We start from the raw sequence: 27,166 nt of genomic DNA on the forward strand, positions 1-27,166 counted from the left end.
AATCTCTAGGTATGGTGAAGGCTATGTGATGATGTGCGGCTATTTTCTTCCGTCTAATTTTGTTTTTTTCAGCAGCGTTATAATAGAGAATCAAAACAATGTCTATTTAACTCACGCACAGCCCAAACGCAGTCGGAAAACGAGCATCTTTTAGGAATAGCAACAGCAAAAATCCCAACATTATCCCGCAACGCAGCCAGCAAAGTGGTTAGACATCAAGTAACTCAGGCGTTTTTTGAAAACTCCAGCAGCCGCTCGAACTCTGTGTTTTGTCAAACTTCCCCGCCTTAAGCCCCGCACACCTGTTGCTTAAATAATTCGCTACGTACTTCCATCTCACCGCACCGCATTGCATTTTGGTTAGTGTAGTTCCTTATTTTCGCCACAGCTGTCATGGTGTGGTTGTGGTAAACTCATGACGACAGAGAGTTAAGCAAAAACAGACTTTTACTGCAGTACTCAAAAACACAGAAAAAATATTTGAACAACCACGTAAAATAACAACAAAAGCAAACAAAGAATTGGGAGAACTGAAGGCTTAAATACATAAGGGAGGATAATCAACAGAATAGGGAACAGGTGTGTATCCTAATTAACAACCACAAAACTAACAATGACTGGGAACACAGGCAAAACAGGTACAGGAAAAAACGAAACCAAAATGCAATAAAACTAAACATAACTCTGACATCAGCAAAAATCTGCCATGTGTCTTAAAAAGAGACCAATTTTTAAGTCTGCGTTTTGTGGGAATGCAAATTTGTTAAAATGTTTAATTTAGGTTTACATTGAATTTAGCATGTTAAAGTTAGGTATAAATTATGATTATCAGAGTTTTCTAAGCAAAAGACACTGGTCAGTCCTGTTTTACTGAAACTCTTGGAGTTTGTGTTTTTGCAAGAAAGTCCAGCCAGTCCTGTACTCGGGTCTCAGTGTTTGAATAGATATGCTGAGTGGATTAGGGTGGGCAATGCTCTCAGTCTAAAACCGGTTCCTAAACCTGTCTTTTTCGGTTCCTGCCCCCAAATGTATATAAACTGTAAGAGAACATTCACGTCAGACTTGGTGACTGCAGCTACCGACAGCTCGTGTTCTCAATAAAGAATCCTGCTGAAGAAACAACCAAGTCTCCTGGTCTTTCGATTCTAAGTTCACAACAGTTTCAAAGCATTCAATATTTATGACAGTTTAAGTTTAATTTCATTTTCAGGTCTATGCTCAGAAAGTAGTTAACAGGTAATAAATAGAGGAATGGATAAATGGATAGAAAATACAGCATAAATATTAAATTATTTACTACCATAAAATCCCCTAAAAATACAAAATATAAAAAAAACATCAAACTAAAATATAGTACTTTCATTTCACTGAAATAAAAAAAGAAAAATTCTGTCATTTTTGACCGCCATGCAAGGAGCACCAGAGTTAAGGGTTGTCTCAGTCAAAATATCCTTCCAGTGCACTGAAACTTTCAATCCCTAAAAAGTCCCACAATGTACAGTGAAAACCAGGGAGAATCGATGCTCACTATGTTCCCTTACTGGAAGTTCTGAAGCACGAAACAAAAATAATGCGAGCCAGCTCACAACACATAATGACAAACAAACCATTATTATTATTAATTATATTTCAGCATAAACATTCAGGTACTTAACATAATATAGCTAACAATTATAATTAATTCACGGCTGAAATGTTGGAAAATGTAACAAAGTATTTATCATAATGTACTTTAAATAACATTAAGAAAATGTCAGAAAAATATCAGTTCTGCTGTTATTCATAAATTCCAGTAGTGACGTTATACAGTAAGGATGTTGTCATGTCGTCATGATCAGTGACCCAATGTGTAGTGAGACAAGGTTCTTACTGTCCTTATCAGTGCCTAATTCATGTACACAATATGATTCACAACCTAGGGAGCTAGGGAGCTGATTGATATGTACCGTATGTCTCTGAGGTTGCCAATAATTCCCCCTATTCCTTTCATATTTTGGATTTCTACAGGCCAAAATGGACAATCAAGTGATTGGGTATAAGGATCTAGCAGCTATACCTAAAGACAAGGCCATTCTAGACATCGAGAGGCCTGACCTGATGATGTATGAGCCCCACTTCAGCTATTCACCAATGGATCGCTCAGAGGTATGTATATATATATATATACCTGTTCAATTTCTTGTTAATGCAAATATCTAATCAGCCAATTACATGGCAGCAACTGAATGCATTTAGGCATGTAGACATGGTCAAGATGATCTGCTAAAGCATCAGAGTATCAGAATGGGGAAGAAAGGTGATTTAAGTGACTTTGAATGTGGTGTGGTTGTTGGTGCCAGACGGGCTGGTCTGAGTATTCAGAAACTGCTAATGTACTGGGATTTTCACGCACAACCATCTCTACTAATTATAGAGAACAGTCTGAAAAAGATCAAATATCCAGTGGGTGGCAGTTCTGTGGCCTTGTTGATGCCAGAGGTCAGAGGAGAATGGCCAGACTGGTTCGAGCTGATAGAAAGGCAACAGTAACTCAAATAAACTCTCACTTCAACCGAGGTCTGCAGAAGAGCATCTATAAACGCACAACATGTCGAGCAGATTGGCTACAGCAGCAGAAGACCACACTGGGTGCCACTCCTGTCAGCTAAGAACAGGAAACTGAGGCTACAATTCACACAGGCTCACCAAAATTGTACAATAGAAGATTGGAAAAACGTTGCCTGGTCTGATAAAGCTCGATTTCTGCTGTGACATTCAGATGGTAGAGTGTGAATTTGGTGTAAACAACATGAAAGTATGGATACATCTTGCCTTGTATGAATGATTCAGGCTGGTGGTGGTATAATGGTGTGTGTGTGGGGGGTGGATCTTACTTTGGGCCCCTTACATGTCTGTCTGTCAGCATGTGTGATGTGTTCACTGGTTAGTTTCCTGATGGATGTGATGTCTAGCCATCAGTGCGCCTGGACAGAGATCAGTACACAGACACACACACACACACACACACACACACACACACACACACACACGTCATGTTAGTTCGGCTCTCCCACTGTAATTTCCTTTTTGTTTTGCTGTGATGGAAGCTTTACGCTTCATTAACTCTGTAAACCTGTCTGTGGAAATGCCTAGATATCTCACTTACTGCCAACAACTGACCTCACTCTTTTTTTCTCTCTTTAGAGGTCATTATCTCCTCGCTCTATCTCCCCTCCTCCATCATCTCCAGAGGTAAGTTGTGTTGTACATGTCTGTCTGTGAGGTTAAAATTGCAAATAAGTCATATGCAGCCTAATATCTGTCAGCTGAATGGCAGGTTTATATGCTGTTTATATTTTATCAGCACTCTTGCTATGAGGCTTGTCCAATCAGATTAGAGGACCGGAAGTAATTGTTGTGTAATGAAAACAGGGTGGTTCACAAATAACATAGACATTTAGTTTACAAATTATGTACACTACTGTTCAAAAGTTTGGAGTCAGTGAGATTTTTAAATGTTTTTGAAAGAAGGTTGCATTTAGTTAATCAGAAATAAAGTAATATTATGAAATAGTATTACAATTAAAAAAAACTTCCTTTTTTAATATATTTAAAATGTTATTTATTCCTGTGGTTGACAAAGCTGAATTTTCATCAGCCCATTAATCCAGTCTTCTGTGTCACATGAAATCATTCTAATATTCTTCGTAAGAAACAATTCTTATTTTTATCTATGATGAAAACAATATTTCTGTGGAAACGGTAATACTTTTTTTAGGATTATTTAATAAATAGAAAGTAATAAAAAGAGCATTTATTGTATTTGAAGAAATCTTTTAACATTTTAAATGTCTTTACTGACACTTTTGGTCAATTTAATGTCCTTTCTGAATAAAAGTATTAATTTCTTTTAAAGAATATTAAAATATTAAAAAGTTAAAAAAAATCTTACAGGCCCCAAATATTTGAACAATTGTGTAAATGTAGAACTTAATTGATTCATTTAAATAGTTTTATAATAGTTTTGTGACAAATTAATTTCATGTGTATACTGTATATAATAATTATTCAAGAATTAGAAAAATGCTATTTTAAATAGCTTTAGTTGGAATTCAGCCCGCAAGACACCAGTGCCACCACTTGGCATGTAGATTCAATAGAAGTTACATTTTTAATCATTGAATTTTTGTATTACTTTTTTTGACAGAATTTTAATATGCTCAAGATGTTCCTAAATAGTTATACCACACATATAAATCAAACAAAATATGAAATTAAAAAAAAAAAAAAACACACAACTGAAAACATCAGATTTGTTCTTTTTAAAAACTTCAATATTGAAGCAATAAACCACCAGTGGCCTTGCAGCAGATTGTTGACCATGTTCAAAGATCAAACTATATTATGATCTGCTTTAGAGTCTCTCTGCATGATTCTTAATCACACAGCCCTTCTACGTATAATTGTAGAACAGTCTATCAAAGGACGTGCGGGATTGGTCAGAGCCGAAGTCATCGGGCAGCTCTTCTCCTGCCTCAACGCAGCTGAGTAAAAGCATCACCGTCAGCACAAAAGTCCCACACCAGCAACAGCACTTCCACAGGCCAGGTTCGGTATTACAGCCCCTCACAAACACAGCAATGAACCCTCAGGGAACATCACACACTAAAACTAAACAACCGTCATTTTTCCTTCCAGACAACGGAAGCAACATTTTCAAGAAGCCGCCTATATATAAACAAGGTACGAAATATCAGTTCTGCTCTTATGTCAGATTCAAAGTAAATTACTTTCTTGAGCATATTGAGTATATGTATGTGTATTTGAACGGATGTAGATGTCTCATCAGCTGTCCCGCACTCTAAACACATGGAGGATTTAATCATCGAGTCATCGAAGTTTCCTGCTGCCCAGCCTCCAGACCCCAACCTGCCCTCTAAGATAGAGACAGAATACTGGCCCTGTCCACCCTCACTGGCTGTTATAGGTAAATACACTCTCACGCTATCTCTTTTTTTTTTTTTGGTTCTTTTATGGAATTGTTGGAGAAACACCAACTGCAGTTCAGTTAGCCCTATAAAGCTTACTGTATTATAATATATATATATATATATATATATATATATATATATATATATATATATATATATATATATATATTGTTACGCAAATTTCTACGTCCTCTAAATTATCAACATGATCAAAATGTTGTACAATATTCTACAGTACATGCCTTCTGTCTAAACATTGATATTTTAGAACATTAACAGTACATGCAAATGTAAGTAGTATTTGGTATCGGGACAGTTTTATGATGTGGTAGTATTCGTTCATCTACTTGTTCTTACACTCTTCATCCCATATTTTTGTGTTTGTGCAACAGAGACAGAGCGGAGAAAGAATGTGGCATCCAAGACAGCTGAGGGAGAGGAGGGTGAGGAGGATGATAAGTATGATGACAATGATCTGTCTGAAGACATGTGGAGACTTCGGAAAATGCAGAAGCAAGAGCTCAACAAGGTGTAAAATTATCTGTAAAAATTTTTCTTTTTTTTTACTTTTTAGTCCTGCAGTTAAATGGCTTTTTTCTAATTATTTTCATATTTATTTTTTTATAAATATATACTTTTGTTCTGCAAGTTTGCATTAAATCAATTAAAACAATTCAATTTAAATCAGCGAAACAAAAAAGTCAGCAAAGGTGACAAAGACATTTATAAGGTTTCATAGAAAATCTATTTAAAATAGATGCTGTTCTTTTTAACTTTCCATTTTATCAAAGAATCCTGAAAAAAATGTTTCACATTTAGATTTTCCACAAAAACATAAAGTAGCACAACAGTTCTCTTACGAGAGTCCTCTCGTACTGCGTTTTATCAAAACGCTACGGGAAAAGTCTCTTTTCACGAAACACTGAAGCAAAAAATTATCCTTTAATTTTCATATATGTAAAACGCGTTGCGGCAGCAGCAGACAGCTATGGCGAGACGGCTTGCTCGCTCATTGGCTGCTCTGCGGCAACTGCTTAAGCCTATCGAGCGAGGCCTGAGATGGCATCAGGCCAATGAGGGCGCTTCACGCCCTCCTCGCCACTTCCCGCCGAAACGGGCGTGGCTTACCTCTATAAAAGGAGCTCGAGAAGGCTGACTCACTTGATTTTAATCTCTTCAGCGAAGCGCACGCATCGCTGGATCACGGAAGCAAGCGTCGTTCGAAGCAAGCACTTCAGCGGGACGAGCCCTCGAAGCCGCTGGCCAACGCCGCCTTCTACAGCCGTACCTGCTGCGCTTTCCGACGCCTATATCCTTTATTGCTATATTGCTCTGTTTTCTGTGTGTGTGTGTGTGTGTGTGTTCGCTGCAACACTCACCCCTAAAAGAGCTGCGTCTTTTTCAAGACGCCTTCTCATGCAGCGCTCGCGCTCGCTGACGGCGAAATGCCCTTACTCCGAGCCAATTGCCTACGGTGACTCTGAGGACTCGCCAGGCATCCTTCCGAGGCTGCCCTTCCTGGAAGCGGACGGCGGGATTAGTTTTTCTTTACGTTACAAGAAAAGCTACCCTGCCTCCGCGCGCGTCATTCACCGGCGAAGGAGAAAAGAGTGTTCTCAGTCCCACCATTGGTCGGTCTCACCTCTTTTCTCTCATATTTCTCAGTTCCCTGTTCGGCGACTGGAAATATTATTGCAGCAAGTGAGTCTGTTATAGCACGCTTGCCTGCCAGCAAACGCCGAAGAATACATGTTGACGCCGCCTTTGCCGCCAATGCTTCACTCTGTCAGTCCCCTGAAGGCGACTGCAGAGATGCATTTTGCAGCCAGCGAGCGCGTAGTACCCGCTTGCCTGCAACCGAACACCGTTTCTACGGTTCCCGTGCGTCACTGGCGAAAGGAGAATGGAGTGTTTTCAGCCACGCTGAAACTGGGCGATATCCACTCTTCTCACATTCAAAGCCTACATCCCCCTGTGGCTCAGTGGCGGAGTTATAGGTTTTCCGCATGGGAGACCGGAGTTCTAATCCCGGTCTAGCGGCATATATATTTTTATGCCGCCAATGCTTCGCTCTGTCAGTCCCCTGAAGGCGACTTCGGAGATGCATTTTGCAGCCAGCGAGCGCGTAGTACCCGCTTGCCTGCAACCGAACGCCGTTTCTACGGTTCCCGTGCGTCACTGGCGAAAGGGGAATGGAGTGTTTTCAGCCCCGCTATATCCGATATCCACTCTTCTCACATTCTGGCATATTTCAGGCGTCTGAAAATGTTAGTATTGCATGTCGTGCTTACTCGCATGCCTGCAAGCAAACGCCAGTGTGGATAATACTCGCGCTGACTTTGTCTATGTATCTTCACTCTGGTCCAGTGGTAGATTATTAGACTCTCGCGCGGGGGATCCGAGTTCGAATCCCGGGTCTGCCGGCAGAAAATATTTTGCCGCCGAATGCAAATCACTCTGTTTGTTCCCCGAGAGGCAACTGCAGAAGTGTTTGTTTTCGCAGCCCACGAGCACGTGGTACATGCCTGCAAGCAAACGCCAGTGTGGATAATACTCGCGCTGACTTTGTCTATGTATCTTCACTGTGGTCCAGTGGTAGATTATTAGGCTCTCGCGCAGAGGATCCGAGTTCGAATCCCGGGTCTGCCGGCAGAAAATATTTATGCCGCCGAATGCAAATCACTCTGTTTGTTCCCCGAGAGGCAACTGCAGAAGTGTTTGTTTTGCAGCCCACGAGCGAAGTCCCGGCCACGGCCGATGATGCTATATGTGTACAGAAGATGCCCACTGCTTGTGCCCATCCCTACACATTAGCACAGCCCTTCACACAGGGCCCGCGCTCATATATTCGACTCGGGTCGATCACGCACACAACATAGTGAACGTGCCCACTGCCTAGTGCCCACAAATACTATGTTCTGCATGCCTTGTGGTTTCTGTAAAGACGAAACCTGTGCATTCACACTGCTCAGGCAGACAGTGCACTCATTGCAGTAATTGTGCCCGCTATATTATATGTCCTACGGGACTCGCCCAGCCCTCCCTTGCTCGGTTAAACACCGCAGCGGGGTCGAGCGCAGGCATTCTGCCCGGCCACGGCCGATGGTGCTATAAATGTAGTCTCGATGCCCACTCCTCAGTGCCCATCACTACACATAAGCACAGCCCTACACTTAGGGCTCGCGCACATAAAATCGACTCAGGTCGATTGTGCTTCCAACATAGTGAGAGTGCCCGCTTCCCAGTGCCCACGAACACTATGTCTAACAGATCACAGGCTCTCTGTAAAAACGAGACCTGTGAGCGCGCGCTCTGCTCAGGCAGACACCGCGCCCAAAGCAGTAAATGTGCCCGCTCCCAGCCCACATCTACTCGCTCACATGAGTCCTATGAGACTTTCTCAGTCCTCCCTCACTCAGCTAAGCACTGTAGTAAGGTCGAGGACGAGCGTTCCGCCCGCTGTATTAAGCGCGCGCCCCGCCTCAAATGCCACAGGCATAACGCCTATGTTTTTATCCCCCGAAGCGCCTCTGTCGCACGGCGAACAGAGCGCGCTCCGTATCCAGCCCCTAGCCAGCCATGCAGAAGCATGGGCAGCGCTTCCAGGGGTTTCGGACTGGGTGCTAGGCATTATAAAGAGAGGCTTCTCGCTACAGTTTTGTCGACGCCCTCCCCGCTTCACAGCGCGCGTCGGAACTACGGTTTCGTTGGAAGTAGCTCACCTACTTCGAGCCGAAATATCAAAACTGATAAGCAAAGGGGCGATAGAGCGCGTTCCCCCAGCTCTAAGCGAAGGGGGACTATACAGCAGATACTTTCTAGTCCCCAAAAAGGACGGCGGTATCAGACCCATACTGGATCTAAGACGGCTGAACAGAATATTATTGAAACGCAGTTTCAAAATGCTCACAACCAGCAAAATTCTCGCGCATGTTCGCCGAGAAGACTGGTTCATGTCGATAGATCTGAAGGACGCGTATTTTCAAATACAGATAGCGTCACACCACAGGCGATACTTGAGATTCGCCTTCGGGGGTCAGACATACCAGTATACAGTCCTGCCATTCGGCTTGTCCCTAGCACCTCGTACATTTACGAAATGCAGGGACGCAGCGCTCGCTCCTCTCAGACTCAGAGGCATGCGAGTGCTGAACTATTTGGACGACTGGTTGATCCTAGCTCAATCACGATCACAGCTCGTGGAGCACAGAACCATTTTACTCGATCACCTCGAGAATCTTGGTATCACAGTCAACTGGACAAAGAGTTCATTGAACCCCAGTCAAACGATTTTGTTTCTGGGCGTCGTTCTGGACTCACAGTCTATGACAGCGCGGCTGTCACCACAGCTCGTGTTGATCATTCAGCGCGCGGCGAGGTCTTTCCGCCGCGGCGCTGTCACCCCGCTCAGGAAGTTTCAAAAGATGCTGGGTCTCATGGCTTCAGCATCGTCAGTTCTCCGGCTGGGCCTGCTCCGCATGCGCCCGCTGCAGTTCTGGTTGAAAACGCGGGTACCGCGCAGAGCGTGGGCGACCGGTCGATTACGCCTCAAGGTCGATCAGAGCTGTGTTTCAGCCCTGGCGCCTTGGACGGCGGACGACTGGTACCAATCAGGAGTAAGCCTGGGGACTTCCTCGAGAGTGAGGATGGTGTCGACAGACGCATCCACTTCGGGATGGGGAGCTCTGCTCGAGGGCAGACCGTTCTTCGGCCTGTGGTCGGAACGAGAAAAGCTCCAACACATAAACTGCCTAGAAATGCTGGCAGTGCACAACGCGATGACGCGTTTTTGTCCCCACATCAAGGACGAACACGTCATAGTCCGTTCGGACAACATGGCTGTGGTGTCCTACATAAATCGCCAGGGCGGTCTGAAGTCCATATCCCTGTACAGGCTGGCGAAACGCCTCCTACTATGGGCTCAGCACAACTTACGCTCGCCGAGAGCAGTGCATGTACCTGGGCTTCAGAATGTGGGCCCAGACAGACTGTCCAGGAACAATGTTCCCCCGGGCAAATGGTCTCTACACCCACAAACAGTCCGGCTGTTGTGGGAGAGATTAGGCAGAGCGGAGGTGGACCTTTTCGCGTCCCGCGAAAACGCGCACTGCCCCGCGTTCTTTTCAAAGACCGACAGCGCGCTGTCCCGAAGGTGGCCGCGCTGCCCGTTATATGTTTTTCCCCCCGTCTCCCTCCTGCCACAGGTGCTGGAACGGGTCAGGGAAACGAAATGCCCAGTCCTGCTTGTAGCTCCGTTCTGGGAGAACCAGATATGGTTCCCAGTTCTGATGCAGTTGACAGATATCGATCCATGGCCACTGCCGTTGAGGAGAGATCTCCTCTCGCAGGCCGGGGGCTCGATTTGGCACCCACACCCGGAACTGTGGTCCCTTCATGTGTGGGTGCTCAACGGATACCCGTTGGTCTCACAAAGGGAGTCGTGAATACCATCACTCAGGCTAGAGCGCCGTCGACACGGCGGCTTTATGCTTCGAAGTGGTCGGTTTTCTCCGGCTGGTGTACAGCTCGGAGCATTTCACCCCTCGAATGTGAGGTAACGGAGGTTTTCTCCTTCCTACAAGAGCTGTTGGATAAGGGCAGATCCCCTTCCACGCTCAAAGTGTATGTGGCGGCTATTTCAGCGTTCTTTGGTTCAACGCTGGGTCAGTCGCTGGGAAGGAATGATTTAGTCATCCGCTTCCTCAGGGGAGCTAGGAGACTGAATCCGCCCAGACCTCCTTCAGTTCCTTTGTGGGACCTTTCTACGGTCCTGGCGGCCATGAAAGGTGCCCCTTTCGAGCCTATCCAGTCTATTAGCCTCAAACACTTGTCTTTCAAAACAGTGTTTTTGATGGCTCTCGCTTCAGTGAAGCGCATAGGCGACCTGCACGCGCTCTCTGTGAGCCCGGCGTGCTTGGAGTTTGGTCCTAATGACTCTAAAGTCATACTCAAACCTAAGCACGGCTATGTGCCGAAATCCCTCAACACGCCTTTTCGGGCTCAGGTCATTTCCCTGGCTGCCCTGCCGGCATCGAGTGAGGAAGGGGACTCGAGTTTTCTTTGCCCTGTTAGGGCTTTAAGAGCTTATATGTCCCGCTCTGCTGTCTTCAGACAGACAGAGCAGCTCTTTGTCTCGTTCAGTGGACGTTCCAAAGGAATGGCTGTTTCGAAACAAAGTCTATCCAGATGGATAGTTGACGCCATAGCGCTGGCGTATACTGCCAAGGGCATTCCATGCCCGTTGGGAGTCAGAGCGCACTCTACGAGAAGCGTTGCTTCTTCGTGGGCTTGGTCCAGCGGGATTTCCCTACAGGATATATGTACGGCGGCAGGCTGGGCCTCGCCGTCTACATTTATCAGGTTTTATAACCTAGAGGTTCCCGCCTTGCAGGCTAAGCTTTTGTCGGTGTAATCCGTTCAGCCGTCTAGTCAGACCGCTGAAACTCATGCGCTATGCGCTACCGACTATCTTGGGCAGAACTGTGTAAGACCCACATTTTCCGCATTAGTTCAGGTTCCCTACCCTGTCTATGTGATGTTATACTTGCGTCTGTGGACATGTCTATTCTACGACGCTACAGTTTAGGGAATTAAGGCTCCCACCCTTATTCCCTGACTCTGTGTGAGTCAATCTGGTGATTATGCACTGTATGCCTGAAATAGCTTCCGGTGATCAGTGTTTTTTATCCCAGCACGCACGGCGTTTTGCAAGGGGTTCCCGTAGCGTTTTGATAAAACGCAGTACGAGAGGACTCTCGTAAGAGAACGTACTCGGTTACTAACGTAACCTCGGTTCTCTCTAGAAGAGGGAACGAGTACTGCGTTCTCTGCCGTGCGTACGGTTCACTCTGGTTCGCTTCGGCGATCAAAATCAAGTGAGTCAGCCTTCTCGAGCTCCTTTTATAGAGGTAAGCCACGCCCGTTTCGGCGGGAAGTGGCGAGGAGGGCGCGAAGCGCCCTCATTGGCCTGATGCCATCTCAGGCCTCGCTCGATAGGCTTAAGCAGTTGCCGCAGAGCAGCCAATGAGCGAGCAAGCCGTCTCGCCATAGCTGTCTGCTGCTGCCGCAACGCGTTTTACATATATGAAAATTAAAGGATAATTTTTTGCTTCAGTGTTTCGTGAAAAGAGACTTTTCCCGTAGCGTTTTGATAAAACGCAGTACTCGTTCCCTCTTCTAGAGAGAACCGAGGTTACGTTAGTAACCGAGTACGTTTTCAACATTGAGAATAATAATAAGTTAGCGTATTAGAATAATTTCTGAAGGATCGTGTGACACTGGAGACTGCTGAAAATTCAGCTTTTCCATCACAGGAATAAATTACATTTTAAATTACATTAAAGTAAAAAAACATTTCATTTAAATTGTAATAATATTTTATTGTATTGCTGTTTATTCTGAGCATAAGAGTATACTGAGCATAAGAGAATTAAAAATATTAAAAAGTCTTACCGACCCCAAAAGTTTGAAAGGTAGTATCATACATGTAGTCTATATGTCCTATTTGTATACTTAAAAAAAATATTTCACACTACAAACTCATCAGAAAGGTAATTCAAAATTTAGGGAATCTTTAAAATTAATAGTGACCAGCCACACCACCTAAAATACACACCTTATACACTCATTTAAATTTTAACTTTCTTTCCTGTATTAACAGTTCTTCTTAAACCTTATTTTCTTTGGAAACTGAGGCTAAAAGATTATTGGGTTGGTTCTTATTTTTAAGATCGTTTGTCTCTGTCGACCTTCAAGTAAAAACCATAGTTGGTTTCAAATGAAGGACAAATCTTTAGGGATTCTTGCATTTCCTGTCGAAACAAGGAGCCATGCTGATCAATTCTGTCTCTCAGCCTGAGTATATTGTTTCAGTTTCCATCTCACCCCCCAAACTCCTTCTTCATCTCTCACTCTCTCTCTTTGCCACAGATTCAGTCTAATCTAGGAAAATTGATACTTAAGGAGGAGATCGAGAGATCGGCCCCTGTCCACAGGAAAACGCGGTCTCTGCCCGACAGGACACCCATGCATCTGGGTATATTTGAATGTGTGTGTTCCTTATTTCCCTATCTTTATAGGGACAAAATGTCCCCACAAAGATAGGCAATATCTGAAATCCTTGTCCTTGCGGGGATATTTATACTCCCCATGAGGAAAACAGCTTATAAATCACATAAATCAGAAGTGATATTTTTGAAAATGTAAAAATGCAGAAAGTTGGGTAAGTGGGGAGGTGTAGGGTTAGGGTTAGGGGATAGAATATACTGTTTGTACAGTATAAAAATCATTGTGACAACGGAATATACCCATAAAACATGAATACCCTGTATGTGTGTGTGTGTGTGTGTGTGTGTGTGTGTGTGTGTGTGTGTGTGTGTGTGTGTGTGTGTGTGTGTGTGTGTGTGTGTGTGTGTGACACTTAAGGAAGAACAGAACAATGATACGTAGAGATAAGCAGCATTAATAACAGCAGCTGTTGTATCTAGAAATTTGAGTCAGTCTTTCCACCTGCAGTCAGAGCTTATGCATTACAAACCAATGATCTGAATCAGATTAGAGTTTATAGGTCTCTATGGGAAAGGTATATAGAACTCTTTTCGAACAATTTCATTATTGCATTACACTCTGAATTCTGTCACTGAAAATGGTTGTGAGTCCAGTTAAAAGGTTGACCTTGTAGTGACCCCTTCTGGTTGAAGAAATGCACTGCATCCACATGATACACATCCCTAATGGAAAAAATGTTGGCTTCAGCAACAATACTTTTTATATGATGAGTATTTGGATGATATTTGTCCCAGTCCATTAACATGTTTCTTCTTTTCTTTTACACAGCCTCCAAATCCCCCTCATTTCCTTCCTACACTAAGACTGGGCTTACTAGGGTGAGAAAATAAAATCTGATTTGATATGTCAGCTTTAATTAATTACCATTAAGGAGCCATCCTTAATTACACTGATATAATTGTCTTGTGTTTATGTGTTACAGCTGCAGTCTGCTGAATTCTCCTCAAACAGTGATAAAGGGAGTCTAAGTAAGTTTTGGGATTACGATATTTCTATTCTATTCTTTTGTAAGAGTCATTTTTGTCTTTTTTTGTCATGTTTATTTACACTTCAATCAGAGTGCCAGTATCAAGGGGCATAATTCTTTTCTAACCTATCCTATTATATGATATTATATTATAAATCATTGAGAAATTTAGAGTGCCCAAATTTAGACTTATATTTCTATTCTATTCTAAATAGCAGAGCATTTTTTCCCAGTATTACGAGCACTGGTTTCTATATATTTTTATTATTTATTTATATATTTTATTATATATTATTATTTTAATATTATAATTTTTACAATATATTATATTGAGTCATCATTTTATTCTGTTTTAAATAGTACAGTAATTTTTATCATGTTTATTTACACTTTAATTAGAGTGCATGGAGTCATTATTCGATTCTATCCTATTCTATTCTGCTTTGTTGTAATCTATTCTCAACTTTTTTTAAAGAAATAGAAATAAAACTGAATGAATAGGAGAGATCTTTGTCATGTTTTTATACCTCTTGCTCATTGTTTTATCATTTCTCTCTCTCTCTCTCTCTCTCTCTCTCTCTCTCTCTCTCTCTCTCTCTCTCTCTCTCTCTCTCTCTCTCTCTCTCTTTACAGATTTCCAGGTATGTAATAACTTGCATTAAAATAAAGTGCCACCAAATAAATGTACATTCTTAACAGCTAAAACAGACCAAATTACAGTTTAAGTTAGTTAATTTAGCAGACATTTTTATTTAAACCAGCTTGAAATAAGGAAAACTGCAAAACAAGCTGTTCATTGAAAATTGACAATAGCAGTATCAGCATTTCTGATATATATATATATATTTTTTTTTAACTTATATTTTTATTTAGAGCCACTGCTATACAGTATGGCATTGGGTTTTAACATATTAGTCCATCATGTTAGCATTTCTGATATTTTGAAAGATTTTAGTGAGTCAATCTACACTCACCTAAAGGATTATTAGGAACACCTGTTCAGTTTCTCATTAATGCAATTATCTAATCAACCAATCACATGGCAGTTGCTTCAATGCATTAAGGGGTGTGGTCCTGGTCAAGACAATCTCCTGAACTCCAAACTGAATGTCAGAATGGCAAAGAAAGGTGATTTAAGCAATTTTGAGCGTGGCATGGTTGTTGGTGCCAGACGGGCCGGTCTGAGTATTTCACAATCTGCTCAGTTACTGGGATTTTCACGCACAACCATTTGTAGAGTTTACAAAGAATGATGTGAAAAGGGAAAAATATCCAGTATGCGGCAGTCCTGTGGGCGAAAATGCCTTGTTGATGCTAGAGGTCAGAAGAGAATGGGCCGACTGATTCAAGCTGATAGAAGAGCAACTTTGACTGAAATAACCACTTGTTACAACCAAGGTATGCTGCAAAGCATTTGTGAAGCCACAACACGCACAACCTTGAGGCGGATGGGCTACAACAGCAGAAGACCCCACCGGGTACCACTAATCTCCACTACAAATAGGAAAAAGAGGCTACAATTTGCACGAGCTCACCAAAATTGGACAGTTGAAAACTGGAAAAATGTTGCCTGGTCTGATGAGTCTCGATTTCTGTTGAGACATTCAGATGGTAGAGTCAGAATTTGGCGTAAACAGAATGAGAACATGGATCCATCATGCCTTGTTACCACTGTGCAGGCTGGTGGTGGTGTAATGGTGTGGGGGATGTTTTCTTGGCACACTTTAGGCCCCTTAGTGCCAATTGGGCATTGTTTAAATGCCACGGCCTACCTGAGCATTGTTTCTGACCATGTCCATCCCTTTATGACCACCATGCAGGGCCGGAGTGGGGACACTTTTCAGCCCGGGAGTTTCAGGCCCAAGACCGGCCCACTTTTTCCATGGTGGAATTCCAAATTAGCACTTTTTCTAAATTGGATAAATGAAGCAACAGTTCAGCTCTTACTATTGTGTAGTTTGTATTAATACCATGGGTTAACAAATAATGTAAAGGTTAAATAATAATTCACTTAGACTTTATAAGAAGCAATTGCGACTTTATTTCACACAATTCTGACTTTATAACGCGACTTTATATCACAATTCTGACTCTATATCTTGCAGTTCTTTATAAGTTTTGCAACTTTATAAGCAACTGCAACTTTATTTCACGCAGTTCTGACTTTATAAGAAGCAATTGCGACTTTATTCCACACAATTCTGACTTTATATCTCGCAATTCTGACTTTATAACACACAATTGCGACTTTATATCACGCAATTCTGACTTTATATTTTGCAATTCTGACTTTATAACACGCAATTGCAACTTTATTTCAAGCAATTCTGACTTTATATCTTGCAATTCTGAGAAATAAAGTCAGAATTGCGAGATGTAAACTCGCAATTGTGAGATAAAAAGTCGCAATTATCTTTTAAAATGCTTCATTCTGTGGCGGAAACAAAGCTTCCATACCTCCTGGCCTCTTCCTCCCATCCATCCTCCCTGACGTGTACCGTTACGGTAGGGCCGGCCCAGCTATCGGTAGGCGCCGGCGGTGCCGCGGTAGCCTACCTACGTTTTGGAAAAGACGGGCTATGGACCCAACCAACTCTATAGGAGGGGAGGGGAGAACTCCCTCACATGGTACAACCCATGCAGATGCTGCGCGCTGCGGTGTCAGAATGCGAAACGTGTGTAGCCTATGTAACTAACGTGACATTGAAATGTGAAAAAAACAAACAAAAAAAACAATACTCGACCGGCCCAAAAGTGAAGCGGCCCACCGGGAATTCTCCCGATTCTCCCGATTACCCACTCCGGGCCTGCCACCATGTACCCATCCTCTGATGGCTACTTCCAGCAGGATAATGCACCATGTCACAAAGCTTGAATCATTTCAAATTGGTTTCTTGAACATGACAATGAGTTCACAGTACTAAAATGGCCCCCACAGTCACCAGATCTCAACCCAATAGAGCATCTTTGGGATGTGGTGGAACGGGAGCTTTGTGCCCTGGATGTGCATCCCACAAATCTCCATCAACTGCAAGATGCTATCCTATCAATATGGGCCAACATTTCTAAAGAATGCATTCAGCACCTTGTTGAATCAATGCCACGTAGAATTAAGGCAGTTCTGAAGGCGAAAGGGGGGCAAACACAGTATTAGTATGGTGTTCCTAATAATCCTTTAGGTGAGTGTATTTGCAACCTTCAGTCTCAGCAGAATTCTATTTTTATTTTTGCAATTTACAATCAGATTTTTTTTGTAATAATTGTACAAATCACAGTTGTGGATAGGCTTACAGTGGTCTTCTCTCTTTTATAGAATGGAGATACCCAAAGCAGAAGGATAGACAGAGGGAATTCACTCCCTAGTATGCTGGAACAAAAGGTAAAAATGCCAACTAATCAAGAGTGTTTGGTATTCATCAGAGCTCTTGTACGTATTGTTGCTAAGTGACTGCTTGCTCATGGTCAAAGTTCATTAATTATGTGTTTGCGCTATCTATGTGTTCGTTTGGCAGATTTACCCACATGAGATGCTCATTGTGACCCACAGAGGCAGAAACAAACTCCCACCTGGTGTAGACAGGACAAGATTGGAGGTAAACATTGTTTTTGCTCATTATTCAACCTCATTATTTAACTGTTCTGATGGGAACAAAGGTTGACTATTGAACCTCTCTCTCCAGAGGCACCTGTCAACTGAGGAATTCCAGAATGTCTTTGGAATGTCCATTGAGGAATTTGACCGGCTTTCCCTTTGGAAGAGGAACGACCTGAAAAAGAAAGTCTCTCTCTTCTAATAGTAGAGAAATGCGTTCTTTTACAAACACTGTCACACATCTGCACTTCCACTTGTGAAAACAGTACAAGCGATGTAAGTTGAGGAAAGATGAGGAATGTGATATAAGGAATGTGATTATGGAGCCAGCAAAAAAAATCAGTTATCCTTATCGTTTGATAAGCCCCATATCTGATTGCATCTAACAATCATGTCTGAGTCATTGATGTTGCCTCTTTTTCTAGTTGCAGCTACTATGTCAGGTCTTCACTGAGGTTCCTCTCTGTGTGCTTTATAAAGCTGAAATGATACACACAGACATGAAAGCTAGCAGTACACATGAAGCCAATATGAGTCGCACTAGTTATCTGAGTAGACCAAATTCAGAAGTTCAGATGGACCAGCAGGAACCTGTGAGTTTCATTCACTATAAAGTCACTGCCACACTTTTCAGCCTTTATGTGCTAAGCATGAATTACCTAACCTTCAGAATATGGGTCAGTGACATAACGCTCATTTTGCCCCCCAAATGTATTTGTTTATTAAAATACATAAAAAATGTGATTCATACATGCAGTAACTTCAATACTCCTCTTCCATGATGAGCATGTTTTTTGGGGAGCATACAGTAAAAATGTCAGGGTGATACGACTATACCGATATAATCAAGTAAAAATAAAATAATGAAATAATTAACATGGAAATCTGAAGTAGTTTTGCATAATCTTTGATTATTATTTATTAGAAAGATATCCAATATTTTAACAAAACTGCTTTACTGTTTATCAATATTTAAAAAAAACTTTTGTCTGCTAAATTAAAGTCCAACCACCATGCAGAAAAAAACATAAAACAGGAAATGAAATTATAGAGGTTGATGAGATTCTTAAAATTTTCAATAATTTGACCTTTGTATGATGCGGTAAGGTTAGTTCAGGTTGTAAAATGTCATGTGGTGCGACTTCCCAAAATCGTCATTATATTTATGAATGAATAAATCATGATATTTCTACAATTAATTCATAATATTTGTAAGAAATATGACATTTTTAGTCAATACATTTACATTAAACATTTTTAAAAGCCATATAAAAACCATGTATCAACCATAAAACCATTTACCGTTCCATTTATTATACTTTATAGTTTTACTTGTCATTGACCCATATTTTTTTAAAGTGTCTGAATATTTGAATTAAGCAAAGCAGCTGTTGTTGATAGTTCGGAAATTAGTACAATTTATACTAGGGACTAGAGATGCACATATTGCACACCCTCATTTTTTACAACTTAACACAAACAATTTAATACCAGTGCAAATACCAGCAGTACGATATACAAATATAGCAACAATTCCCATGGCAACAGCGGATGATACAGAGTGAGAGTTTGCTGTTCCAAAGAGAGCTACTGTACATTAGTGAGAGTTTACTAAATATTGGGTATGAGATGTATGAATCCTGCATGGCAAATGTATCCTGCTTTTCTTCAATGATGATGCATTGTGAATTGTGAGTGTGATCAATACTTGTCCTCTTCCACAAGATGTATTGATCGAACAGTTTCACTCGCTCCCTCTATTCTTACATCTTTCTTCTCTCCTTCTTCCCCATTTTGCTGCTATTGCCTTGTAAAGCACTTTTACTGTTTTGGTTCTATCCTCTTTTGTTCTTTATGAGTGGAGTTTTTTTTTTTTAAAACAGTGCTCCTGTTTTATAGGATAAGGATAGGTAAGGAAATAAAAGAGACGTTATACACGTCATACGTTAACACCTGATGGATGCTACTTGCCAGATGGTTTGATTTTGCAATGATGGTTTGATTTTGTAACCCGGGTTTTTGCTTTCTGTGTATTTACAGTATTTAACTGGCTCCCTTTCAGTTCATGGGTGTGAATCAGAATTGAATTGGTCAGGACTCACAGGATGCTAAATTGGAAAAACAGGAAGATGAATTTACTGAAGTGCAATTTTGAAAGAATCAACACATTCACACAGCAGAGATGTTTTTTATTAGTCCACATTTTGCAACAAAGTATACATAATTATGTTAATGAATTAACTATATATTAATTATAATTATATGAAAAAAAGTTAACACATCTAAAAATCTGAATGGCACAGATTCCTGTAGTTCATATATTCTTCTTGCCCACTTCTGATGACATATTATGTGTTGATCTCTGAGCACATGAAATTACAATGCTTTTATTACTCCAATGACCAAATGAAGTGCTTAGATAGAGTGCATGCTTTTTGCCTAGAGTTTGTACCTACAGAATAGAAGAAAAAAGAACAAAAAATCACTAAAAAGCAACACATATCAACTTGAGAATGTAGAAGTACAAAAATAGACAGTCCACATTCAGTTTTTTAGAAGCACTCCTCAAAAGGAAATATGTGAGAGCTATTCTTAGCTTTTCGCCTATTAACAAACCAATGCTATTATGATAACGTATTTTATGTGAACACCATCTGACACCCGATTTACGCTTCACAATACTCATGAAATTGTGCTACTTATCAATCTTTTTTTTTTTTTCAATGACAGCTTAAAGTTGTATTTTTCTGGACTGAAAGTATTTGTGGCTTCAGAAGTCAGGCCATCTTTATGAAATACTTTTTGCTAGGAATATTTTGCTGTAAGGCACCCATACTTCATCCTAAAGCACTTGATTCACTCATATACACTTAAAAGGTTGAATGTTCTCACAGTGCAAAGAGAAAATAAGCTCTTTTTAACCACATGTAGGCCTACATGCATCAGACAATTTTCATGTGAAAAATGTCCCAAATATTAACATAGCATTGATCTTTCTCTACTTCATGAATAGTGTTTTTCTTCTTTTCCTTTTTTTATGTGAACGTGTGATGAATGAAAAAATAAAATGGATTTAGTAAAGTGAGTGTATATTGTTGTGATTTTATCAGTGGTATTGTTGTTTTATTATTTTGATTTGTAAGTGGCTTACTAATGATTTTAACAGATCATTTGAATTAATATTCAGTTCAATAAAAATTATGATTTTAACAACGTTTTGTGTCTGGTTTTTGGCAGTAATCTTAACATAGCTGTGGATTTATCCATGCTAAAGTAAAGAGACGTTAAGTTTTGGGAGCGAACCTAATGTTTCTCTTTAAATTAAATTAACATTTACTTCCTCGCATAGATAAATCATTTACTGTTCACTGCAGGTAATTTTGTAATTTCCACTATTGTCCGCATTGATCGAACAGTAAAAGTCATTAGGTGGCGCTGTTGAGCTACTGTACATTAGCGGATTTCAGACGCACAGCTGGAGGCGGAGAGTTCAGTGATAGAGATGTGGAGTGGATGTTGACAATGTAGCTGCTTGTTCCGACAGTTTTGCTGTTATCTTCGTTTGACTGCCGCCTCACCCGCAACTCTCCCTTGATTCACTTCGAAATTGCACTTAAATTCACTTTGACTTCGTTTACACATCCAGGAACAGACTCAGCGATGAACTCTGGAAGCGACCGAGAACATTTCACTTGGACGCTTTGATCATTTCCAGCGATGGACAAGCAAAAAGGTATTTCACTGTTGTCACGTCAGTCTGTCTGTGGTGTGTATAAGAGTCTGAGTGCTTTAACTGTGAAAGCTTCATATGGGCCACATTCGATCCACATATCATTCAGACATGTATTTTCCATATGAAACAACTTTTTTTGCTGTTACTGTAACTGGGGAGTCAGTTGGCGTGCAGAGGCATTGGCACTGCATTTGATATATCGAACAAGATCTTAAGTTGCTTACTGTCCGTGGATAATACCACTAGTTAGTAATAATCACTAATTATGCTAGTAATCATATTTAATAGTTGTAATCTAAGACCTCTTATCAAGTCAGGTTAAGTCACCCTTATTTATATCTCTTTTTACAATACAGAAAAGAATGCAACAAAGTTTGTTTGGCTGTACAGCAGCTCTAGAAGAAAAAGAGTGTCATTGTCCAACTTAAGTAGCCTATAGTTCGGTGTTGATTTATTTCCGTTGTAAAAGTCATTAGTTAGGCTATTAATTTAGTTCATTTACCTATACAGCAGCTTGTCACACAAGTCAGCAGCAGAAGTCACAAGTCTGTGTCCAGTATCATTAACTTTTTTTTTTTTAATGCAGTTAAATCTTAATCTTAAGTGCTTAAATGTCTTGGTCAAATGAATCCATCACACTGGGATTCAAACCAACAACCTTTCCACTACCATCTGCAAAAATACACCACCAGTGCAAACAGTCATCCATTCCTGAACACATCTCAGCAGCTCTTTCAAAGCTCAGAGAGGTGTTGAATTTTTAATTGTTGATTTCTCGTAATTGCAGTTAGTGTTGTTGTAGTCGTGCAGATTTGATCATTGTTCTGGAATCTCAGTAATAGTCCTACAGCTACCCCCATCAGTCACGCCGCCATGAATGAAATCTCAGGAGAGGAGCAAGTTTCTTGGTTTGTTTAAGCAAGGTCATAGAGCTGTGCTAATTTCACTGGCGGCGGCGTAGTGTGAAGTCTGACAGGAGCAAATGAGCTTCTCCACCTCCTTCTGTGCTCCTTTCTGCTTCTGAAAAAAAAAATGTGCTGGGGTGAAAAACTGACATCATAGATGATATTACTGTTTAGCTTCTATGCAATATTTTTCTGACAATTTTCTATAGTGAAATTGTTTAGGCTGGAGTTGGAAGATATATAAAAAATTTGCTAAATATTGAAAAATGATAGATGTTGCTGATATAAAAGTAAATAACTTGGTAAATTTTCTGATCATTTTAATGTAAATATATTTGTTATAGTCTATAAGAGCTTAAGACAGTCAGTTACAAGAACAGTGTTGGATTTGATCATGTTAAATAATTTCAGTGAATCAGTTCAATCTTTTTCAGTAAATTTTTTATTTTATTTTATGGTTGAAGGGGCATTCACACAGCCAGTAAATTGCAACGACGAACCTGAACCCAACTGTTGACTGTTGGATTGTAGCCATGTCTGATAACTTGACAAAGTTGAGAAAAGTTCTATTTTATGCAAATGAGCTGCGGCTACCAATGAGAGTACAAACAGTGGAGGTCGATCTGTCACAAGGGTCCGAAATATGATAGCACAAGTAAATTCTGGCAGTTAATCATTTTCTAATTTTATGTAAGAATATGTCACACTGTAATGTGTAAAGTTAAAATTGCAGGAAATAAAGTTACAATTATAAGTCTCAACCTTTTTATTTTGTTTTGACTAGGAAATGACTACCTTACCAAAGGTTTGTGGTTGGTTAAAATGTTTTTGAAAGAAGTCTTGTACTCTTAAATCTCTCATTAAGACTGCATTTATTTATTTATTTAAATATTATAAAATATTAATATTGTGAATTGTTATTGCAATTTAAAATATCTGAATTTTCTAAAGTTTGAATAGTAGTGTGTGTAAATATTACTGCTTATTGTTATTTTGGTGCATATACATTTGGTGCATAAAAGGCTAATTATGCATTTTAGACTTATCTAGTGAAAACTAGTAAGGGAAAAAGCTTTGTTTTTAAAAAGATTTTAGCTTTTTTGGTTAAACACGTTTTTAGCTGTTTTTAGAAAAAATACATAAATGATATATCTCATTTAGCCTGGTCATGCAGTTTTTTTCCCCAACAAGCTTTTTTCCTCTTCCCTGTTCTGTTACTATCGGTCAAAACAAGAATGTGACCTCCCACACACACACACAGGCGTAATTTGCCATTGGGACATGTTCCCACTCACCACCACTTTTTGCCAAAATCGATTTTATAACTACCATTTTTTTTTAAATCCACTGAAAAAAATTGTGTGGAAGGATTACCAACGCAAAGGGAAATCCCAATCTGACATGTTACACAATGTAATACATGTAACACAAAATACATTTGGGGCGACAAGACTGGCCTGATCTATAAAACACATATCAGGATTTATAAACAATAAACATCAAAAGTATGTTCGCACATTTTGGACTGTACATATAAGCAATCTGATTAAAGTGATGAAGTACACAGAAGTACACAGTTGCATTTACACATTTAAATCAAATATGTCACTCTCCTGAATAGAAATAAGCACACAAATTACATGAAATCATTAGATTACATAAAAATTATGTTTTGGTAAAACAAATAACGGTATATAAACATATATAAATGGATGTGGTGCTTTTCTAATACTTTTCCCATGACATGCTACATTTTAAAGGTTTAATTGATTGATTAGCTGTAAAAATGTAGTTCTATATTGCAGAAATCCCAGTCTGAGCGCAAAGAAATATTTTTACTTGAATAATGTTGCTGCGTACTTGACTTAGAAGATGGCTTTAGCAACATATGCATTTCCGGACTCGCTCAGTGGTCGGCTGGTTCAAATAACTGCAATGACTCTATATGCCTACTGTACAACCACTGTTGCACAGAGAGGCTACTCACTGCAGAGACAATGGGCGGTGCTTGACGTCCAGCTCCCCCTCTCGGGACCTCAGGTCTAACCACACTCTAAAGCCCAAAGTATAGTGCGCGTTCTATGCATGCAGCCAAATTTTTCATCCTGGGTGCAAGAGGACTGAGGCGGAGCCGAGGAGATTGAGGACCAAGATGGAGCCTGACGTAGCCAAAGGGGTGGAGGAACGAAGCACAAGTGAAGGCACAGAAGTATGTGGCATAGGCAGAGTAGAGGTCTGCTACCCGACCTGAGCCCGACGGGTCCCGAAAAACTCACGGGTTCGAGTCGGGTTCAGGTTTGTAACTTAGAAAAACTATATTGGTTATACATACATGTAGTTTGCGTGTCGTGTGCTTGGCTGCTTGCTGAGTTGTGATCATAATTATATGAGCACGCGAGAGAAAGTACGTGCGCAGTTTCAGCCGTCCTCTGATTGCTGTGTTGGTCGAGGGGTGACTGAAATAGTGCGCACGGGAGCACATGCGCAAAACAGCCGAGCACACGGCACGCAAAGTATATATATGTATAGCCTACAGTATATAGTTTTTCTAAGTTACAGTTCAGTCACAACACCGCAATCAGAGGACGGCACTGAATCCATCAACTCTTGATGCTGTTGTGCAACTGCGTGAGCTTTGTTTTGAAGTTTAATGTTTGAATTCCAAGGGAAAATTGGTTACTGTTTCACCTGTTCAACCACATCAACGTTTCGTAATTATTAAGTCCGTGCTTTTTCTCTTTTTTTTTCTTGTAGGCTGACTGATGAGGGGGCCACTGTGCCTTGGTGAAACGGTGTTTGTATATGTAGCTCATTTTTTTTATTATAGTTGCAAGCAATCATAAAAACAGACCTCTGGTTCAGCTCGGGCTTAAAATATAACCGTAATGTTCGGGTCAGGTCAGGTTAAATGATTTCGGGTACAGGACGGGTTCGGGCTTAAGTTTAAAGCCCGTGCAGACCTCTAAGGCAGAGTAACATCTGACCAAGGTGTACCTGGAGGGACAAGGGAGCCCCGTGGAGCCCGGTGGAGCTGTGAGGACGACGGTCCCAGGTGGAGCCAAGGGAGGGAGGAACCGACTGGTTGACGAGCCGAGGTGGAGTGATGGGCTCGGTGGCTGGAGGCGTAACCGGGGGATCCTCTTGCCAAGGCAGAGCTGGAGAGTGTCATAGGAAGAGTCAAGGTACTAAAGGGAACCAGTGGAGTCGGGGCCGAGGAACTGGCTGTTATAGGTCGAGGGGGTGGGAGAGGGAGGCTGGGCAGGATCTTTGGAGACACAGGAGACTTGGAGCTGGGCGGTACCAGAGGAGACACAGGAGACTTGGAGCTGGGCGGAACCAGCAGAGACACAGGAGACATCAGCAGAGACAATTCAGGACATCTGGTCAGACTTTGCTTTGGGCTCGTGCTCCAGGGAGCTGGTCGGTTCAGTCACTCTTTCTGGCGCTGACCTTGCGGCAGGCTTGGGCTCCATGTCTGCGGTGGGCTCTGGCATAGGCTCTGTGCAGGGTGTGGGAGGCAGCTGAATGAGCTCTGGGTCCAGAGTGGGGCTGGGGCTGGTGATGTCCTCGTCAGCGAGGCAGCTGGTGAACGGAGATCCGTTATTCACCAGCACCTACTCCCCACACTCTGCCCCTGTGCGCTCGTTCGCAGCTAAAACAAATCTTTAGTTCAGTGTTCTATCACGTGTGGTGGTTGTAGTATACACGATGAATAGGGATATCCAAAAGAAGTCTTTAATCACAAATCTAAGGAGATACAAAAAATATGGACCACCACATGATGGCGCAGTGGATAAGACACATGCCTTTGGTGTGAGAGACCCGGGTTCGAATCCACTGTGAGACACCAATGTGTCCCTGAGCAAGACACTTAACCCCTAGTTGCTTCAGAGGCGTGCGACCTCTGACATGTATAGCAATTGTAAGTCGCTTTGGATAAAAGCGTCAGCTAAATGAATAAATGTAAATGTAAATGAAACAAAGGGCTTAAATACACAGGGGCTGTGTCCGAAATCGCCTGCTATATCCTTAAAGGGGACCTATTATGCCAACTTTTACAAGATGTACAAAGTCCCAGGTGTCCCCAGAATGTGTCTGTAAAGTTTCAGCTCAAAATATCACATAGATCATTTATAATATGTTGTAAATGTTAATTTGTTTAGTGGAAGGAAAAAGCACACTCACAGAAAGCTGGATGTAAGACAGCACGTCCCGTGAGTATTAAACTATTGTGCTTAAACTCTCAAATACACACAAGGTTATGTACGAGTGCGAGTGCGAGTGCGAGTGCGAGTGCATTGTTTGAGCAGAAAAAAAAACATAATTTACTACTTTATTTACAAAATATTAATCTCCGATACACGTTTACAAGAGTACCACGACGCATGCATGTTGTGTTGACGCGAGAGCAGACGTTACGTGAACGCTCGTTGGAGATTAATACTTTGTAAATAAAGTGGTAAATAATGTTTTTGTTTGCGCAAACAAAGCACTCGCGTCGCTTCATAAAATTAAGGTTAAACCACTGGAGTCATATGGATTTCTTTAATGATGCCTTTTCTACCTTGTTATTTTATTTACCTCAGAAAAGCCATAAATGTGGAAAAATAACTCTGGAGAGGGGCAACAAACATAATTATAACTTGGACTGGACAGGGGTGGGAATTACAGTTACAAGTTACAATAGATCACCCTCAGTGTAATCTGTCAAAATGATTGTTGGCTTTAGATTTTTCTGTCACTGCTAAAAAATAATTGTCAACGTGACCTCTGGTTGTGACACCTTTTGATCCCACTGAGAACTAGCATACTACCATGGACATCTGCTTGACATTTCATTCATTTTTCTTTTCAGACAGACTTTCTATTGTGTCAGACAAAAGAGTCAACTGTCAACAAGTGGTCAAATCAGTTGACCAGAGGTTATAAACC

The 27,166-nt window shown here is 41.2% G+C and overlaps 2 protein-coding genes across 2 annotated transcripts in view; both read left to right on the forward strand.

Moving 5' to 3' along the window:
* LOC308681024 (dematin-like) overlaps nucleotides 1-19,545 on the forward strand; it is a 95,488-nt gene extending 75,943 nt beyond the window's left edge. Inside the window, exons 5-17 of the mRNA XM_081349546.1 lie at nucleotides 2,008-2,145; nucleotides 3,184-3,231; nucleotides 4,449-4,587; nucleotides 4,678-4,722; nucleotides 4,817-4,966; nucleotides 5,363-5,499; nucleotides 12,900-13,005; nucleotides 13,806-13,855; nucleotides 13,960-14,059; nucleotides 14,638-14,645; nucleotides 17,318-17,383; nucleotides 17,517-17,597; nucleotides 17,685-19,545. Of these exons, the coding sequence (XP_081205672.1) occupies nucleotides 2,008-2,145; nucleotides 3,184-3,231; nucleotides 4,449-4,587; nucleotides 4,678-4,722; nucleotides 4,817-4,966; nucleotides 5,363-5,499; nucleotides 12,900-13,005; nucleotides 13,806-13,855; nucleotides 13,960-14,059; nucleotides 14,638-14,645; nucleotides 17,318-17,383; nucleotides 17,517-17,597; nucleotides 17,685-17,798 (1,182 nt within the window). The 3' untranslated portion in view covers nucleotides 17,799-19,545. The remainder of the gene's footprint in view (nucleotides 1-2,007; nucleotides 2,146-3,183; nucleotides 3,232-4,448; nucleotides 4,588-4,677; nucleotides 4,723-4,816; nucleotides 4,967-5,362; nucleotides 5,500-12,899; nucleotides 13,006-13,805; nucleotides 13,856-13,959; nucleotides 14,060-14,637; nucleotides 14,646-17,317; nucleotides 17,384-17,516; nucleotides 17,598-17,684) is intronic.
* Nucleotides 19,546-21,074: 1,529 nt separating this feature from the next.
* The window catches only part of LOC308680968 (actin filament-associated protein 1-like 2), a 77,412-nt gene continuing 71,320 nt past the window's right edge, over nucleotides 21,075-27,166 (forward strand). The window contains exon 1 of the mRNA XM_081349454.1: nucleotides 21,075-21,329. Coding sequence (XP_081205580.1) covers nucleotides 21,314-21,329 — 16 coding nt within the window. The 5' untranslated portion in view covers nucleotides 21,075-21,313. The remainder of the gene's footprint in view (nucleotides 21,330-27,166) is intronic.

The sequence above is a fragment of the Scardinius erythrophthalmus genome, assembly GCF_964197995.2.
Source record: "Scardinius erythrophthalmus genome assembly, chromosome: 20".
Taxonomy (NCBI): Eukaryota; Metazoa; Chordata; class Actinopteri; order Cypriniformes; family Leuciscidae; genus Scardinius; species Scardinius erythrophthalmus.